This window comes from Electrophorus electricus, chromosome 11, assembly GCF_013358815.1.
Source record: "Electrophorus electricus isolate fEleEle1 chromosome 11, fEleEle1.pri, whole genome shotgun sequence".
NCBI classification, from domain to species: Eukaryota; Metazoa; Chordata; class Actinopteri; order Gymnotiformes; family Gymnotidae; genus Electrophorus; species Electrophorus electricus.
Genome location: NC_049545.1, coordinates 7,776,906 through 7,796,196, shown reverse-complemented (window position 1 = coordinate 7,796,196; position 19,291 = coordinate 7,776,906). Strand labels below are relative to the sequence as shown.

General features: G+C 39.9%; 1 protein-coding gene across 1 annotated transcript; it reads right to left on the bottom strand.

The window, feature by feature from the left end:
- Positions 1–1,292: 1,292 nt before the first annotated feature.
- Positions 1,293–16,740, bottom strand: ercc6 (excision repair cross-complementation group 6). The gene is made up of 20 exons (XM_027020195.2): positions 16,596–16,740; positions 15,620–16,036; positions 15,334–15,454; positions 15,074–15,182; positions 13,432–14,122; positions 12,219–12,350; positions 11,550–11,708; positions 10,409–10,544; positions 9,443–9,613; positions 8,712–8,888; positions 6,674–6,790; positions 6,467–6,562; positions 5,431–5,649; positions 4,509–4,619; positions 4,175–4,294; positions 3,957–4,051; positions 3,641–3,786; positions 2,691–3,399; positions 2,513–2,591; positions 1,293–2,423 (listed from the first exon to the last, which is right to left on the bottom strand). Exons 2-20 carry the CDS (start codon positions 16,024–16,026, stop codon positions 1,986–1,988), a joined length of 4,233 nt encoding a protein of 1,410 aa, XP_026875996.2. The 5' UTR covers positions 16,027–16,036; positions 16,596–16,740; the 3' UTR covers positions 1,293–1,985.
- Between the last annotated feature and the right edge of the window lie 2,551 nt (positions 16,741–19,291).

Below are 19,291 nucleotides of genomic sequence, written 5' to 3'. Positions count from 1 at the left end.
TAAAAATCCAGATGACTGTTTTTGGATTTTAAATTGGCTGTCAGACCAATAATTGCTCGTTATATGGGTTAAGGGTCCACTTTACGCGGGGATCCACTTGCTGAGCGCTCGTACGTCCAAATTTTGATTTTGTTCACAGCACGGGGTCCAAGGATTTATTTTCCTTTCTTGCGTAAATGATATGCAGTGGGACCCTTTCAATTACTTTTAAAACGCACCTGGGACGCCTAGCACAGACACGGTCGCTCTTCGGCTCTGGAAATGAGGCTCCAAGTACCAGCTGAAATTTTGAAGTCAAAGGCGGGATTGGATGAAATCACATAAACGGCAAAAAAGGAAGTATAATGGCGCATAATTGGTTCTCTAATAGCATTACACAAGGATAATAGCCTGTTACGGCGCCCTGCACTATTAAGCGCTTCCCTGGCGTAAAACGTTTACGATATTAAGGGGGGAATATAATGATATTTTGGTTATTAAATGCATGTAATTAATTTATGCACCGCTGAAAATAAAGTTGGTATTATGACCTCGGCAAAAAGCATTGAAAAACTGAAATCAAATAACTTTAGAACTTTAGGATGATATTTTACCTATGTATTTTGCAGTTAATCGTTTTCAAATAACATTTTCTACCATGCCCAAACAGCCAAAATTTCGATGTCGGCAATATGTATATTACTAGCATATAATAATAGTAAAAAATAAATAAATAAATAATAATAAAAAATAATAATAATATAAAAGACCTATACAATTGTGGCCGCACATTAAGTCTATTTATTTGGCAGTATTAAAAGTTAAACCCTTTTATCAATATTCAGCCCCAAACTTTATTATTGTCTAACAAAGTATATTTCGGGAGACCAGTTAGAACTTTTTTTTCACTTAGATCTAATAAAATGGTAAAATAAGGTATTGCCGTAATATATGAACCCGTAAGGCCAGTCCTCGAATACGTCAGGTAGGTAAACGGGTGCTGCGAATGTTCAGCACCACGGTCTGCGGCTTAAGATCTATGAACTATTTAATTACTGGTTCCTGACCAGTTATGTAGCCTTAAACGGCTACAGTTAAACTCAAATATTGCATGTTAAATCATCATTAATTAGTGTTTTCATAATAGCATGACCAAGTCAAGACAGACTCATCTCACATAGAATATTGTTCCCTAGCCAGTGAAATATATTGTCAGGATGCAATCAGTATCTCCTTATCCTCTATTATCTTAATAAGAATGTAATCTTATATAAGAGCCTTATAGCACATAACTAGGCAAAACATGGAAGTCATGTAAAAAAAATTTATTTTGAGGATCATGGCTAACCTTTAACAGTTCTACAATAAAAAGGACAACAAACAAAACATAACTTGACATTCAGTAACATTTGTCTTGCATGTGTATGACATTACATTTTTTTCTGGCTTGCAGATCATACAAGCACTAAGTTTTCTTTCTAAACAGATTGTAGATTTCAGGTAGATATATTTACACCCTTGGAATGTTGAAACCAATAAGTGAATAAACATTTATGAGGACATTATTTGTACACATGAGTACAAAACAAACCCAAAGAGGCAATACAAATTTGAATGACTCATTCAAAGCTATGAGTTTAAGAAAATGAACTGCAAGTTAGATTAAATCACAGTTGTATCTTATTATTCTCTCCCTGAATGATGTTTTCCTTTTACAGAAATACAGCACAAGTGATCAAGTAAATCCCAGGTATAACACAAAAATAAGTTAAGAAAGTATAGAAGCAAATCTATAACTTGCCAAGTACATAATCAGCAAGAAAGTTCAAATCTTGTAATAGGTGAATTCCAAAGTAAATACACATTTTATCTTTTTACAAATATAATACATTAAACCAATACAAGCAAAATGTAACCATTTCATGAAAAATAACTACCACAGATGCCAAGCATTAATTTCAGACATTAATAAATCCTCACACTATAGCACATATATCTTACTTCTTTCATCTGTACTCATCTTTGAGCTTCCACATGCCCTCTTGCCCTGGCAGCCTGTGGAAGTCACAAATGTTCCTGAGCAGCTGCCTGAACACAGGCGTCTGTGTGGAGGACAGTCTAGGGGTGAAGTACTCCAGGATCTCCTTAGTGCTGGCCTGGCCATCCACTTGGGCCTGGAAGGCCACAAAGTTCCACACATCCACTAGCAGCTCATCATGTTCAGTAGTATGAGCACCCAAAGTAGGCTGACGTGATGGCTCAGCCTCTGCTTCTTCTTCATCATGTCCCTGTGGTAAGCTAAGATGGTTCCTGATCCTCATTTTGGCAAGAAGTGAAGATGAGGAGAGGGAGGAAGAAACTGACTCTTCCTCCACTCCCTCTCCACTGAAGTGGGCAGCAGGTCCAGATTTCTTGATGCCTGATGTCTTTATAATTTCTGCATCCTAAATAAATGCATAATAGATTAGATTAAAAAAAATCAATACTTAACACTTTTATTTAGGATACAGAGAATCCTTTACTCTATTTTTACCTTGCACTTCTCTGTGGTTTGTTGTGTTGTGCCAAATGACTGGGTGAAAAGAGGGTTTTTCTTCTGTCCAAATCGTTTTCTAAAACAGAGGCACAATTCAATTATTGTACTTTTTCTCCCTGCACTCAATCTAGAGAAAGACAGGTCTGTGATTCTATGGGGCCTCTAGCTTTCTTACCTGGCAGCTGCTGGCATTGCTGGTGTGGCTCTTCTGGAGAAGGACACCCTGCAGTGCTGCCTGGAGACTCTCAGAGCTCTCAGAGCATCTTTAGCGACACGATTGGCCTCAGCCTCCACAAGGACATAGTCGGGGTTCGATGCCTCCATGATAGTGTCATGTTTTATGATGCTGTGGACCCCTGACTTCTTGAAGAGCTTGGCTAGAACATAGTCATCATTCTCTTGCTCATCTTTTTTCTCCTCCTGTGCATCACTCTCCTCTCGCTTGTATCTTCTCTTCTTCACCAGGTGAGAGATGCGATGGCCCTCAAAGTGGGCGTCCTCGCGATGCTTGCGTCTTCTGTGTCTGTGCTTATGTCCATTTGAGGCAGTGCTCCCTGCAGATGTTAGGACACAGTGCTTTTTCTTCTCTCTGTGTTTCTGAGGAGTGTTGGCACCATACTGCTCATGTCCTGGACTGACAGTTAATGAGCCCTCTGCAGAGTCCACTGTGGATTTTGCACTTACAGAGTCATTTTCCTTTCTAGAATTATTGCTAGAGTGAATACTGACAATTGGAGTGTTTGTATTTGATGGCTCAGAGAAAGCTTTTAGATCTTCTGTATGCACTGCAAAAGACTTGGCCTTCTCTGACTTCATCTGCACCTGTCTCTGAGGAGGATTAGGTTTCTTGTGTCTGTTTGGGATTGGTACATCTGAACCAGTACCTAAGCACAATGGTTGCATAACAAAATGATCAGTTTCTGCATACAGCAAGGTAAGATTGTTAATTCCATATTTGATTTCATTAACTTATGGTTATACTTTGTAGAGCTTCACTTTTAGCACATGATGAATGATGAGTGACCAGCACACTATGAAGTGGTAAAATTATTTGCCAACCTTGAAACTGATCATATTTCTCAGATGGGCATTTAATTCAGCAATAGCACTGTTGAACATGATTACCTGCAAATATTGCACTGGTCTCAGTTCCCTGGGAGCCATCTGGATTGCTAAGTGTGAAAAGCTCATAAATGTCATTGGACTTGAAAAACCGGCGCTGTTTAGGATCTTTGAGAACTCGATTGGTGAGGAACTGTTTGAAGATTTGTCTATGAAAACAGATAAGAAAATGCCACATTAGTTTTAAGTAATCTCTCTTACAATATCCACACTAGTCCCACATTTCTGAATCCTAAGCCCAGCAGAACATTTCACCAATGTGAGAGGATGACATGCTACAGGGATATCTACTCTTATACCTGCATCACAGATAGCTAACCTGTGGTAAATCTTCTCTTCAATTGTCCCTGCGGTCAGCAGTCTGTAAACAGTCACGTGCTGCTTCTGTCCTATCCTCCAGGCACGCTCACGAGCCTAAAGGCAGGATATATGTGCACTGTAATCAGTCCTCCCACTGAAAGCATCCAGTCATCAGCTGGATCAAACAGAAGAGTTTAATGGGCTAAAAATGCCAAGTTGGTGATGTTTTTGGCAAACCTGGGTGTCTGTACTGGGGTTCCAGTCTGGGTCGTAGATGATAACTCGGTTTGCACCTGTCAGGTTGACACCTAATCCACCCACTCGGGTTGTCAGAAGAAAAATGAATATATCCTTGTTCTGCAAAAAATATGAGAGCAAACCATAGTGGCTTTTCCTGAGGACACACCAGAGTAAATATTTCTTAATTATAAACAATTAAGGTATTAAAAAATATGATGGTCAACTAAATCATAATCCACATTATCACACTTTAGATCCTTATCTCAGAGCAAGAAAGATAGCCATTAAAAGTGCAGCACAACAGGCACGAGTGATCGATAATCTCCTTCACCTCATTGTACTGAGCTATGAGAGGCTGTCTGGACGCAATGGTAGTGGTGCCGTCCATTTTGAGGTAGGAGTATCCGTTTTCCCTCACAAACAGCTCCAGGATCTCTAGCATCTGTGTGTGTGGGAGAAATGGTTTCAGACAGAGCACCGAGAACAGGATTAGTGCTAATAGGATTAAGGGAGATTAATATTACATGTACAGAAGTACCAACTGTGTGGGTTTTAGGTTCTCTCTGAAGCCAAATCTCATTTCTATTGAACAAAGACAGCTGGGTCCTGACAGACACCCTACAATGCAATAAGGGCTCATAATGAATTCTATTAGAGGGAAAAATGACATAATAACTTTATTGGTGCTTTAGTGGCTTCTTCTGGAGATACGGCAAGAGCATCTTATCCATCAATACACAGGGTGCATTCACATTTCTTTACTTAAAACATGCCCACTGAGGCAAAGGATAAATGGCTGATCTTATAGGAAGTTGAATGAGAAAAAGGCTAAATGAATCCTTTCAATTTTGTAATCTTTTTAATTTGCTACCTTAATACATCTACAGTTTCATCAGGGGAAGGTGGCTATTTCAAGGCTTAATACAATGGTGCTAGATTGTGGAAAACCTCATCATGCTAGAAACTGAGCTGAATCATTTCAGTCCTTAAAATGCTTTCACAGTTGTCTGCCAGATTCCCTCTCTCCTGTATTGATAGAATCATCCTATGGCTCAGGTTTTCAATTTTTTGTTCTGAAGCCATTCATAATACACAGTGCAAATCATGATTTAAGTAATGGAAAATATTGACTTCCTGAAGAACAGTCGTGGACGTTCACCAAAGCTCCCACCAAAATTTAGCCTTGTACATCTGAATCTCTCGACTGTTTTCTCATTTGGTGTGTACCGTTCTGCCCTACATGGAATACTGACCTGTCTGGACTGAGTGAAGAGCAAGACTTTGTGTCCTTGTTTGAACCAGATCCTGAGAAGAGACTCCACCACTATTAGCTTGCCCGAGCGCTTCCAGTACCCGAAGTGCTCCTCTTCAGTCAGGTCCTCTTCAGGTATGCCCCTGAGCAAACGCGGCCCACCAGAGAACAGGTCCGGATGGTTACAGATTTTCCTCAGGGCTATCAGACCTGAGAAAACCTGGGCAAAGAGGGGGCATTCCATAGCTTAACATTTAGGAAGACTAAAAAAATGAAAAACAGATTTGCTCAAGCAAAGGAACCCCTTCAATAAAGCAGTAATCATGGAGGCTGTAATGAATTCAATTGATTTAATAATAAGGGTCATTGAGCAGGTTAAAGTAAAAAGAAGTCTCTTACTTCAGAGAATTCAATGGTCCTTGCATTATATATGTGGGTTAATGGACTACTGTGACCACAAAAGGGGTTTGTAAACTACGCTAAAGTCATATAGCTTTTGCTTCCGCACACATTTAGAGATCTGTGATGAATAGCTTAAGTGTGAAAAACTCATGACACTGCACACGTTAAGCTAAAATTCATAGATTTATAGTCTACTGGCACTACGTGATAAACATTAGATTCCTTTGCAGAATTCACAATCCCATAATTCTCAACACATTTGAAAGGCACTCTGCACTGGTGCATGTACACCATGAACACAGCAAAGAGACAGCATTGCTGGAGAGAAAGCTGAATAATGAATAAGACTTTCTCATTCCAGGACAACAATGAAGCAAATAAACCCAGGATCTCCATGTGGTAACATTTTATTTGGGAAGTTCATCTGTAGGTGACCTACAATATTTTGAGTTCTCAGGAATTCATCAGCTATTTGCTCACTCAACATAGAACATTTGGCATTTTGTAAGTAACTAAATGTTACCTCTAGCTTCTGCTGTTCAGGTTACTCACAAAGGTATATCCTATAATCACTATACCTCACTGCCTACTACAAATATGGATTCCACAGGAGGAGAATACCACCTGAGAATTACCTGCATGTCTCCATTCAGAATCTGATAGACTTCCTTGGAATCCAGAAAGTTCTGATAAACTTGCCGCTGTTCTTCAGTTAATCTGCAAAACAGCACCTGAAAAAGAGCGTGTACACACACACACAAGCTATTATATTTACTAAGTCAAATTTATTTATGCAAAACATTTTGATACCGACTGCTGTCATATGCAAGTTAAGGGCCAACCTGCTCATTTTTGTCTGGTAATGAGAGATTGGTCTTCACGTCTGCCTTCATTCTTCTCAGCAGGTATGGGTTGATGCTGTCACGTAGGACACATGCACACTTGTAGGCCGTCTGCACCTGAATACACAGAAAGAACAACTTCCAGAACAATCAAAACCAAGTAAGCATGGTGAAACCTTGATATACCTCACAGCACATGTGACAGGAGTTCAACTACATCAAGAACTACATCTAGAAGTCAATGTTGATTCCTTCGCTGCATCTTGGAGAGAGTCTGGTAAATATTGGCTGATAAATAATGGTGAGCATGTGCATACTGTGAAGAGTGAGTGGAACACTGTGTCCTGAGGCACGTGAACAGCAGTCCTCCTCTTCCCTTCAGCAGATTGACACATTAAAGATTCATAAGAGTGCTGCTGGACTCCAGAGGGGGCCCACACGCTTTTATCAATAATGTTCTCCTGATCCAGTGTTAGGCCAAATGCCATTTAGCAGTAATTTAAAGGGATCCACAGATCAAAAGAAAAGCCAACAGTGGAGCCACACACACTGCAGGGCACACAATAAGCCTGGATTAGAGCCCACTCAAGAAAACAAAAGAGCAGCACAGAGGGGAGAAGAAAGAGAGGGAGGGCAGGACACTGGGTCCAGCCCAGTGAGAGCACATTGAGGCTGTAACATATGCTGCAGTAATGGAAAAGGCTTGTGGAAAAGGCTCCAGGCATCGAGTACATCTCTCATTGCTGATTAACTCGAGAGGAATATCAGGCCTGGCACCAGGGGTCATTTCCTCTCCACACAAAACTAAACATCATAAAATGTTCAGTGAGAACTTACTATTGTGTACTTTGATTTATATTGATACTTTACCTATGAAAGCCTCTTTCAATAAAATATTTAAATGCAGTAAGACATTTGTATCCATTTGTATGTTTACACAGAAATGCAAATATACAAATGCATACAAGTTTCTCACTATTTAATTTTTTTTTACAGCCTCTACATTCAGTATTGAAGAGGATCCCAGCTACTCCATGGATTTATGTACAGATACGAGAGCCCATCAGCTTTTTTAAGGCGATACCACTTTATCAGAAACACCTTGCTGGTGTACAGGTAAAGTCTGTAGCTCAACTGTTGCCATGTATGATTTGTGTCAGTCATCCTCCAACCAATCAGTGGGCTGCTGCTGACCGTAGTCCATGCAGTGGGCAGGACGTGTTTCGGGAGCAGACAGCTGTAGTATCAGGAAAGGCCTGAACATCTAAATTGACATGGAAATGTTATACACTGATGGGCCTGAGAAACCTGAACTAGCTCAACACCCACAACTATGGGCCCATCTATCCTTTTATTACAACAGGCCCTTATACTCACAAACAGTCTTTATATTTTCAAAGAAAGGTTTAGGCGCTTTCAAAGAAGATATAAAAAAAATACAACATTTATGCTGTAATTGCTTGGCTGCTAAAATGTAACATTTTATTTAATTAAATGTAAAAATGTAATTTCATTATTTAATTACATGGCAGAGTTTATAAGATGTTGTGGAGAAGAGTAATGAAAAATGTATTCAGCAGAAGTACTTGTCACAACGAAGAGAAATTACCTGAAATTTTATCATTTTTAACTAAAAGTGCTCCAGGTTACATAACTGGTGGTGACCAGAAAATGCTTTATTCAACTTGTTCATAAGAAAAAAAAGTTAAAAACACAATAAATCAATAAATCACAAATTATCACCACAAAACACTACTGGTACACTGTACCAAGTGCAGCAAAAGTCCAGCTGATGTATGCTCTAAAACTGTATGTCTCTGTTCAGTTCATATTTAGGACATATATACATGTACATTCTATGAAATGCACACTAATTATTTATTAGAATACTTTTTTAAAATGTATAAAATGTATACACATTTGTGTTAACATAAGATCATGATTGGGCTTTTTATCTTATGAGTAAACGAGTGTTTTAATGCATGCACCAGTAAGTGACATGTGGTAGACATATATGGGATTTTTAGTATGGTGTCACCTGCACTGGGGAGGCATTGGAATATCCTCCCATGGTAATAGGCACAGAGAACTGCTCCATGAAGACAGGGAGAGTGCCCAGTTTCCCTGGGAACACAAAGTCGAAGAGGGACCACAGCTCCTTCAGGTTGTTCTGCATGGGGGACCCGGAGAGGATGAAACGGTGAGGGGTCCGGAACTAGGGGCAAAGGACAATGGCAACAACACAGCTTAGACAACCTGAAGATGGAACACTTCACACTCCAACTCAAAAGAAATTGCTGACAAAACCGTTGGGTACATTGCAAATAAAGTGGTTACAACATATTTGTACCTCACTGGGTTAAGCAACTATAGGAAGAGTATGCAGGTAACAATAATCAGGAATCATATTAGAATCAAAACTCTTTACAATACATTAGGCCTAAAAGCACCATTAGCTTTGGTTTATTCAATACTAAATCGAAGTGATGTGGAATTTCCAATGGATTTTTTAATATAGTAATCCATAATGCTATAGCACACATAAATTAATTAGGTGAAGAGAAGTAAAGGGGTTCAGCAGGCTAAGCCACAGGCTAGAGCTGGGACTTGCATTATCAGTGAGTGTTGAGAATTTCTGTAAAAGCAATGGGCAGATTGCTTTACAGCTCCATCAGCTAATTAGAACACCAAGGAAGCTGCTCTGCTGTCTTCAGTTGTTCTGAGCCCCTGGTGGTAACACAGAGTCTGGGGAGTAAAGCCCATGATCACCTGTTTGCATGCCACAGTGATGGCAGCATTAGGGTTCCTGATCTTGTGCCCCTCGTCCAAGATGATGTAATGCCAGTCATATTTCTGAATGTAGTCCTGCATGATGCGGACATACGAGTATGACGTGATCAGGACGCCATGACCCGTGGCTATCTCCGGAATGAGCTTCTCCTGAAAAAAACGCAACGACAAGACAGTCCTGACCAGCACTCTGCTCACACAAGGGTTTATGGTGGCTGTCACGGTAGAGACGCTCCGACAGTGACTGGCAGTAGGCCTCTGTCATCATTCAAACCACTAGGCTACATGTCTACCTCCATGATTCATAGGAAAAACCTCGAGTGAATTCCAATTAAAAGCAAACCAGCCATGTAACCCCTTGTTTTTTCCCTCTGTTACTTTGTAGCCAATTAATAAGGTGCATCTGTTCGGGGCCAGTGTTAGTGTGAGCGTGAAAACTCTGTCATTAGGCACAAATGCAGCACAAACGCATCTCTAACCCCCCCTACTCCCAGCCCCAAGCTCCTGAGACCAATCCTCCTCCTAGAGGGCAAAGCATGGACTGCCAGACAACAGCCCCCATTAATCACTGTGTCAGGGAGTAGGGGGGTGCAGAGAGGAGCACTCAGAGTAAACACTTCACAGAAGCCCTACAGCACCTCCAGATATCATAGCTTTAATTAATTTAACATTTCCTTGGAGCAAAATCTAGTCCACATTCAGATATCTGCTTACAGGAGGGAAAAATATGACGCTGGCAGAAATGCTGTAGACGGCACCTAGAGCGCTCCATCTCAGTCTTGTTGTCATGTTAAATCTCAGTGTGGGAAACTTTAGCTCGCTGTTCTCTGTCTACAAACATACTGTCATAACTACACTGTCCAGGACAGAGCAAATTGCCTTGCATTAGGTGTGGCATGGACTTGACATGGACATTTCAGGGACACAAGTTCATTTTCAACAAACCTTCTTATTGCTAAAGGAGCCTGTTTCGTGCAGAACGGCCACCCGAAACGGAGGCCACCAGGTATGGAACTCCTTTACCCACTGATGCATGACTGTGGCTGGGCACACAATGATCGTGGGCCCTAAGCCAGCGTACCTGCACAGAAAATAATGTGGTTAGCTTCACATTTATTTTCAAAAACATTCAACTAGAAATCCAAATGAGATTGAGATTCAACAGGTTCTTTTAAAACCGGCAAGCCTTAGGTTCCCAACATAGCACAAGAAAAGTGTGTTAAACATGCCATATTTTTGAACGAAGAAGTTCTTACTCATTTTGAACCCAAAGCCATTGAGTGGAGCAACTCTACAGGGGAGAGTGAATGTGGAGGTCATGAACCCTGAGTTGAGGCTAGGCCGATGGAGCGCTCCCCACACGTGTCTTCCAATGGAGATGAATCGACAAAATGCACTAAATGGCTCTAGGAGCATTACAGAACAATATGATATTCCGGACCATGGCAGCCATTGATATTGAGCCATAATTGAGTTTGCAAACAATCAATTTGTGGATGGGCGACGCCAGACATAGTATTATTGAGCAGCCAGGAAGCTCCCACCCTGAGTGAACACGGCTCTAAAAAAACAAAAAGGCACTACCTTAAACGTATTTAATTATGTGTTTCATGTTTAATTTCCCTCTCTCCCCCTCCCCTATAGTTGCTCTCATTTCATGTCCTTGTTCTTCCTTTGATGTCGCCACTAAGAGAATTAGAGGGATATCATAATTGAAACGTCTTTAATAATTCATGGCAAACCTCTCTCCACCAGAAATCCAGCTGCTGAAATATTCATTACAATCAAGACTTTCAGTCTGAGAGGGTGGGGTGGGAGTAACATCATCCACTAAGTGTGACTGTATGTTTGATTTCTTTAAAAACAATATATGTGAGAAAACATGGAATTAGAGGGTTAAATTATGTGATTTGATTACTGCATGCTTCTGAGAGAAAAATAAAGAATGTAGAAAAAAATAAGAGATAATATGAGGATGCACACAAGATTCCTGTGTTGTAGTAGTGTGCCGCACAGACCATCCAGAAGAGTACATGTATATGAGAGCAAAGGCAGTTAAAGTGCTGGGCAATGCAGGGTCTCTTGCCTGTAATTGGAGCCACGTGTCCTCAGCTTGCTGTAGCTCAGGCCTGCCAGGAAGGCAATTACCTGGATGGTCTTGCCAAGGCCCATCTCATCTCCCAGAATGCCTCCTGCCTGCTGGCAGTGCAGCTCCCACATCCACCTGACACCTGTCTGCTGATACCTGGATGACAAAAGCAGGCATGTAGGACAAAATGCCAGCCCAGCACAACACAAACACCACACCTGATCAATTAATCATAGGGCCATTAGCTCTATTGATTCTAAATAAATGGCCTGTAAGTGTTGCCCGACTGATGTGTTGTAAAACTAGCCATAGCACAATAGCTGTGGCTTCCTGTTGTAAGCCTAGAGCTCTAAACATGTGCAATAGTAAATCCATTGGTCAGACAGAGACAGCACTGTCGTTAGACTGCTTTATGTGTTTTGCACATTATAATAAATGTGCAAAATAAATAATCAAATAAAACAACAAATAAATTATTTGTAATCATTTGTATCAAAGGGAAAAATATCCATCCCATTTATCAATCAATATCTTACAGTGTGATGAGCAACTTTGGGGAATAAAACCTCCTGCCCTTTAAATAAATGAAATGTACTACACTTCTTTGTAAGTCAATTTCTCAAGCAAACACATTTGTCATTTTCAGTGTAAATCCCATTTCCTCACTTGAAGAGTTTCTTCCAGAGAAAGCCTGGCATCTTAAAGCCTTCGTCAAACTCAGCATCACTCTCCTCAGACTCATCCTCTCCTGTTTGTCTTGTCTGCTCCTTCTCCTGGAGTCTCTGCTTCTTCCACTTCCTGCAGGAAGACACTCACTACTTTACTGAAAAGGGCCCCTGTGCTGATTTGACATAATGCTCGATCTAGGTTTTAGCTAGCCAAATGGACCCTGAAACAACTGAAACTTATTCCACTACTGACATTCTTAATTTGACTCAGCAAGCATTGTTTAAAAAGGACCACCTCAGGGAAGATTTGCTTCAGTGTGTGAGCTACTGTATGGGCAGGTAGCCCTAGTCCCAGGCCCCTTGGTTTAATTTCCTAGTCTGTCTGAGGAAAAAAAAAGAGAGAGAAACAGACAGAGAGACAGAGAGAGAGCGAGAGAGAGAAACAGAGAGAGAGCTATCGAGAGAAAGAGGCCACAGCTCTACCTTAGTTAGCTCCCTCGCCATCATTCTTACAGGGCAGTTTTAATTGAACCACTTCTGGCTGCAGGGATACAGCAGTTAGTGGCAGTGTCATCACGGAAGCAAATTAAGATTGATACAGACAATTAGGAGTTTGAGATCCCCAAGAAAGGTGTGGAAAGAGGAGTGTAGAGGAAAAAAATCCATCTTCATTTGGGCCTGGTCCTGTCACTCCACAATGAAACTGTTCCCTTTATCTGGGGCTTCCGAGACTACACTTGTAATTAAGTCAAGACTAAGCATTGGTTCAGTTAATTACGGTTTTGTTTTGTTTTTTTACTCCCCTCCCCCATGCACTCCATTCCACACTGTAGTGCCAACAGCATCCAGAAATGTGTGGCTGCATTCCATCCAAATCACAGTGCAGAAAGTATGGAGAAAGAGACCGTGCCAACTCAATTTCCTTGCTATAAATAAAAATTCTCAATCTTGTTAGTTTTGGTACCATCCATTTTCACATTAGCATTGTGGAATAAATACATCCATGTTATAATGAGAAAAATATGAATAGATTCTGAATTTGCTTAGTCAAGGAACAGCTGCCAATCTCTTCAATGGATTATCTATTCCAACACACACAATAGGCAAAAAATGGTTAATCATTAACAAAAGATTTGACTGTTCGACAGTTAACCAAGAAATTTCTAATGTGTTAACATAAATTTTGACCAAGCCAGTCCTGTTAATCTTACCTAATCCTTTGCCTATAGTATTCAACATTGCCATCATCCTTGTACTTCTTCACTTTGCCTTTCCTCCCAGAGTCCTCATCGTCTGAGCTGCTTGGGAAGTATTCGTCACTCTCATCCTCTTTTCTTGGCTTCCTGGTTTTGGCCTCTCCTTTTTTCATATAGGGCTTAAGCTCATACTCCTCATTTTCATCAATCCAGAGCTCATCATCTCGGTCTGGTTCCTCTGGGTCCATAAATTCATCACTAGGGACATACTCAGAGCCGTCGCTGTCCGACTCCCCTTCTCTACTCCCCTTCTTCCTGGTCTGTGGAAACACTTGTTCCACCTTAGGCCTAGCTTTGGGGTGAGCCTTTAGAGCTGTCCTCTGAAGCTTCCGCATACATTTCTGCAGTTTCTTATCTTTTGTAGAGAGGGTGCCATTCTTCGGAGGTTCAGTTAAGGGAGTCCTGGTGGCTGCCTTCTTCTTCTTCAGAAGTGGTTTCTTCCTTTTCTCTGCCATCATGGCCTGGTCAGCAAGGTACCTGTCGAAGCCCGAGTTCTCGCTGAGCATCACTCGGCGTGGCTTTTTCTTCTCTTGCTTCTGAGGGATCCTTGTGCCAAATGGCGTCATGTGACCCGTGCGGATGAGTTCTTCCCACTCTGACTCCTGAGCTGGCATGAGCATGCTGCCCAGAGTGGATGGGCCTGCCTCTGATACACACAGACAGAAAGACACACACACTTTAGTTACTGAGAATCACACCATGGTGGCATTACATCCCCTGTCACACTTAATTTCTTCTGTCAGTGGTCTTACCAGTTCCTGACCTAAGGAAAGTCAGGAATGCAGTCTCAGTCTCCACAAGTATTAAAGTTTCTAAGAGACACTTTAGCATGGCAAACGTATGGCAAAAAGCATTACTAATGAAGAAATTTTATAGACCACATAAATGTGAAATGTCACAATTTTGTTAGATTAGATAGGGGTGACCTATAAATAAATGCTTCTGTTATTGCAATAAATGATGTCATGATATTCTTTTCTGAGCAGATAGTGAGTATGGTCAATACTTCTTGAACTAAGATGTAAAAACAATCAAACATATTTAGACCAATTACAAAGAGCCTGTAAATAACAGTACTGTCATGCTGTCAAATTAAAACTGCATGACTGGACAACTTATTTTTCTTCTAATCATTAAATGAAAGAATCAGGACACTTATTGTAATAGGCTTTTTAAAATGTGGTAATAACGGTTTTCTGATGCACTGTCCAAACTTGTGAGCAAATCTAAGAAACACAAATATGTAATGACACATGACACCTATTTGTGTAGTTAAAATGTCAAGTATCGTTATTTATCACATATTTGCTATTTTACCAAAGTTAGACAGTTAGACTGACTGCGTCTGATTACTTCTTGTACATATCAGTACACAATCCATGAAACAGGACACCAGCTTAAATGATTTAGTCTATTATGAGGTAATAGAAAATTGATCCTCAGACAAAAGAAAGAAATGCTGTATACAGACCAGTGTAGCCGACTGCATGCTAAAAATCACTGCTAACGATTCTTTCTGCCTTATCATCTTCCCCAGAAGACCTGCAAGTGCTGACCTGTGGCCAGCACACTGTATAAGACTATATTTCAATCTTACCTTCATCATCCTCAGTCAATAACTCTGCCTCAAGCTTCTGGATGTCCTCTCCACCAAGCACGGCCTGTAACCGCCTCTGCTTGGCTCTGATCTTTTTTAACTGCTTCTCCTGTAAAAAAGATTTGTAAACTTAGCCTCACACTGATACAGCAGAAGCTTCCAAACATCTTACATTGTGTTATTATAGAACCTATAATGTCTAAGTGTAATAGAGGAGACACGGTCATATCACTTGGACAAAGTGCCATAAGCTTAATTACCTTGTTCTCCTTTTGCCTTTTGACAGACTCTATTTTCCGGCTGATGTCCTTGCTGGTGGTAGCATAAGGAGCAAGCTGTTCTAATATTTTGTTAATGTGTTTTAGAGCAATTGTGCATGACCTAAAAAGATGCAATATAAGACACAAATATTCAGGATGTAACAGCCTCATGACATGAACTTTGATTAATGTTTAAGCACTCAAAACCAAAGTGAAAATACTCTCTTATTCTCAGATATTAAAGGGCAGAGATAGTTGAGTCAGAGGCAGTTCTTCACCTCCATACCTAACATCATCCAATACAGACTCATATTCTTTCTCCGCCTCAGCCTTGGCTGCAGCCCGGTTGGCCTCCTGGATGGCCCTGTCCACCTGCTGCAGGACCCCCTGCTCCAGAACATCCTGATCATAGACGGCCACTCCCAAGCACTGCAGTTCGGCTGCCTGAGCGCTCTGATCAATTGCTTGGATCTCCTGACGGTTGATCTGGAGTAAGTGCTGGGATCTCTTGGAGTTCTCTGCCCCAATTTTCACAGGACAGTCTGCTGCTAGCTCTTCATGGCTACTCGCTGGGATGGAGAGGCCAGGGGTCCCAATGTTAACAACATTATCATCTTTGCCTCCTGGTGTCAGAGCACTGACTGGATTGGATAGTGCTGGACGTTCTTGCTCTTCATTACTGTCTACTGGCATTTTAATATAGCTGCAAACAGGGATTTTAACATCAGAATGTAGAATGATTTGATTCTACTGTCGACTAATTGCAATCGACAGTAGAACGTGATGTCATTGTCAGGACATAATGTCTCACACTGGACACAAACAGCTGCCACGCTTTCCTCTGTGTCTATCTAATGACTCGTGTGTGTGTATAAGTTCACTATACATAATACATATCCAAATGCTAGTTATCTAGCTTGTTAACCTATCTAGGTTAGCTAGCGATACCCAATTAGCAAAAGTGACGGTGTCAATATACAAAAATGTCTAAGAGTCTAAACTCAAAACTGGGAGTAGTAAGCTAGCTGGTAAACTACAATCAAGTAAGTTAATTTGACTCCTTCTGTATTCGCAGCTGACCTAAGGTAAAAACGTGCTAGTAGCTTGTTATTGTTAGTAAGCTAAGATAGCTAATTTGCTAGCTTGCTAACCCACTATGCTAGCTAGTAAAAAGTCAGAACTTTTTGTTTCAAAAATCCTAGACGCTTTTTATATGCCATTATTTAGTAGGTGAACAAAAATATTTTCAGATAAGAACAAACCTTTCAAACGACCCCACTCTGTTTAAAACATTTATTCTTATACAACGACGTCCATTTACAGCCTATTCCTGAGTGTACTACTCTAACAAAGCACAAACGCTAGCTAGCTGGTTACACAATCAGCTAACAACGAAAAGCAGTGTGAAGTGAGAAACCGCTGCGTATTATTATTATTATTATAATACCAGAAAATATTCAAAATAAAAGTTGTAGCTCGCTTTATAGTAAATTAAATGGTAGTATAGTATATTAAATGGTTGTAAAGCACAAAACATAAAAAATTACGATGCAATTTATTACACTTTTCTCTTCGCTCCTTTTCTCTTTCATAGCATGTCTCTTATCTTAAATGGCTAGGTCCACACGAGCGCCTCAGAGAGCTGCAGGGAAGCCGCAACACAACTGGGAAAGTTTCAAAAACAACGTTGTTACATCTTTGCCTAACCTTTGCTTCCTCTAGAAAAAAAGAAAAGAAATACAGGAAATATGAACCCATTAGCAGCTTTGTTTCTCAACTCCACGGGCCCCACATGCCAATGAAACATAGAAAGGTAGGGAGAATCTTCCGATTGTAAGCATGAATCTGACCGAGTGTCAAATGGGTTATTCACGTGCAGTAAGGCTATATTTAAGGGCATAAGACAGCATATACTATAATTTTGATTCTCATTTGATTTTTAACAAATGTAAAATAAAAACAACAGATAATTGTTTCATCATTTGAAGCACAAAATGTTATGTGTTTGAGAACATCTGAAATCTTACGGATTTTGGACATAAATTCTGTGATTTTTGGTGATGTGAACAACGCCATCACCTCGAATCTGTGAGACTGCTCATTTCTATGGTTACTATCCACGCCAATATCCATATCCATGCCGTCGGAAGCAAGACGTACACATTTATCACTGTTGCTCTTGTGGATTTAATAACCGCCGTTGAAAATAAATTACACTGCAATAGCCAGTGGTCCTAATATGATCAGAAGTAAACACAAAATTAAAAGAGTTATAATTCAACACAACAAATTAAAATGTAAAAATCTATGATTGTTTTTCCTTTTGTTATGTCGTCACATCCATGCTCCAGTAATTCCACAAGCAAAGGCTAATAAATTTAGAATGAGCCCTTGTGTGAAAATATGACACTGATGTGGTAAATTGATGTAGCGTTTCAGTTGAACTCTAGATGGCATAAGTCACCTACTTGCTGCTACTTCATATTCGACACAACGTTGTCTGGAAATTTAACAGAAAAAAAAATCTTTATGATATTTATAATACTTATTTTAAAAGTATTTATTTATTTTAGTTTGCTTGTGTGTGTCATTTTAGCAGCCATTATGAAAAAGCATCTCAGTTCAGCACTTTTTATTTTGCCATTTTATGAATTATGCATAATGCTTAATCATTTAGCCAGCTCACTATTACAGATGTATATAATTAGTTAATTAAGTCCAACAGGAGCATTAGGCTACAGGATATCACGTCAAACTCTTTATATTAACTAAATATCAAAGCAAGGCTGTAGAACTGTTCCTCATTTATGATGTTGCTAACAACAGAATAGGAAATAATTTTCTGTTAATAGTGGGTTGAATAGCTTGATATTGCATTAAAAGTAATGCAAGATGGTAAGCACACATCACTGAAGTGTATTTTTCAGATCATAGAAATATCCTGAACTTTGGGTTATGCCAGATGTTTAGCATCCTTAATGTTTACTTTCAAAAGCAAAAAGGAAATAAAATAGTTATATGGAATTTAATTAACATGGGGGTTAAACAATAATGAGTGATATTTCCATCCTTTTATGTAACACAATTTGAACCTTGTGGAAATGATCATTCTTGCTACACAAATTTAACCTGGGTTGTTTTATATAATTGCCTTAATTGTGCACAAAACAATTAAGCAATACAATCATTAAGTATTTTGCAAGATTCATTTTTTGTAAATATGGAGACTTTATTTTAGAAGACCATTGGTTCTAAATTATTTTTGAATATCTGAATTTGATTTACAAACCATTGAAATAATAAACATTTAGATACATCATTCAAATTCATTAGATTGCCTAAGAGGGTTGCATCCTATTGTCAGGATCTGACTACAGCTATGCCGCAGCTATATATGGCTGAGTGTCCATGAGAGCATGATAGGCCCTGCTCCCTAGGAGGAAATAATAGTTTAAGAACAGTTTAAGAATGGTTTAAACCTCCATGTCAGCCAGATTTATGCTACTCAGTCACAGGTACCTATTAAGTTGTGTTATGTCCTATGACACTACATGATTCACATTATCTTGAAAAGATAAGATGATTGTCTATGTGTCACAGAGGAAGATTCTTATTCTCCTAGGGTGGGAACTATTGTGCTTTAGGAGAGCTCTAGTTAGAGGTTAGGAACTGGCATTGACTAACACTAGGGAAAAAAGTGCACAGATATTGTGGATTTTTGTGTTTTCATATCATGATCATGGGATCTGTACACCCTGATCTCAGACATTTCTGGAAGTTGTTATATTTCAATGGATCTTCTTCTGTGTATTAGGCTACCTAACCTTAGAAGGTAATCCCCCTGATGATGCTATCAATTAAATTGTCAGATCTTTCCTCCCCTTTGTAGTTTTAGCCCTGAAGGTAAATCATATTGGGGATAAGATTACGTACTGTTGGGGATTCAAATTCTCACTGA

What these genes read in the sequence shown, in the direction of transcription:
- ercc6 (XM_027020195.2), bottom strand. Translation starts at nt 16,026, where the DNA reads ATGCCAGTAGACAGTAATGAAGAGCAAGAACGTCCAGCACTATCCAAT. An exon ending in TTCTGAATGGAGACATGCAG is followed by an intron (nt 5,650 to 6,466) that starts GTAATTCTCAGG and finishes CTCTTTGCCCAG; the next exon opens with GTTTTCTCAGGTCTGATAGC. An exon ending in GAAGAGAAGATTTACCACAG is followed by an intron (nt 3,787 to 3,956) that starts GTTAGCTATCTG and finishes CTGTTTTCATAG; the next exon opens with ACAAATCTTCAAACAGTTCC.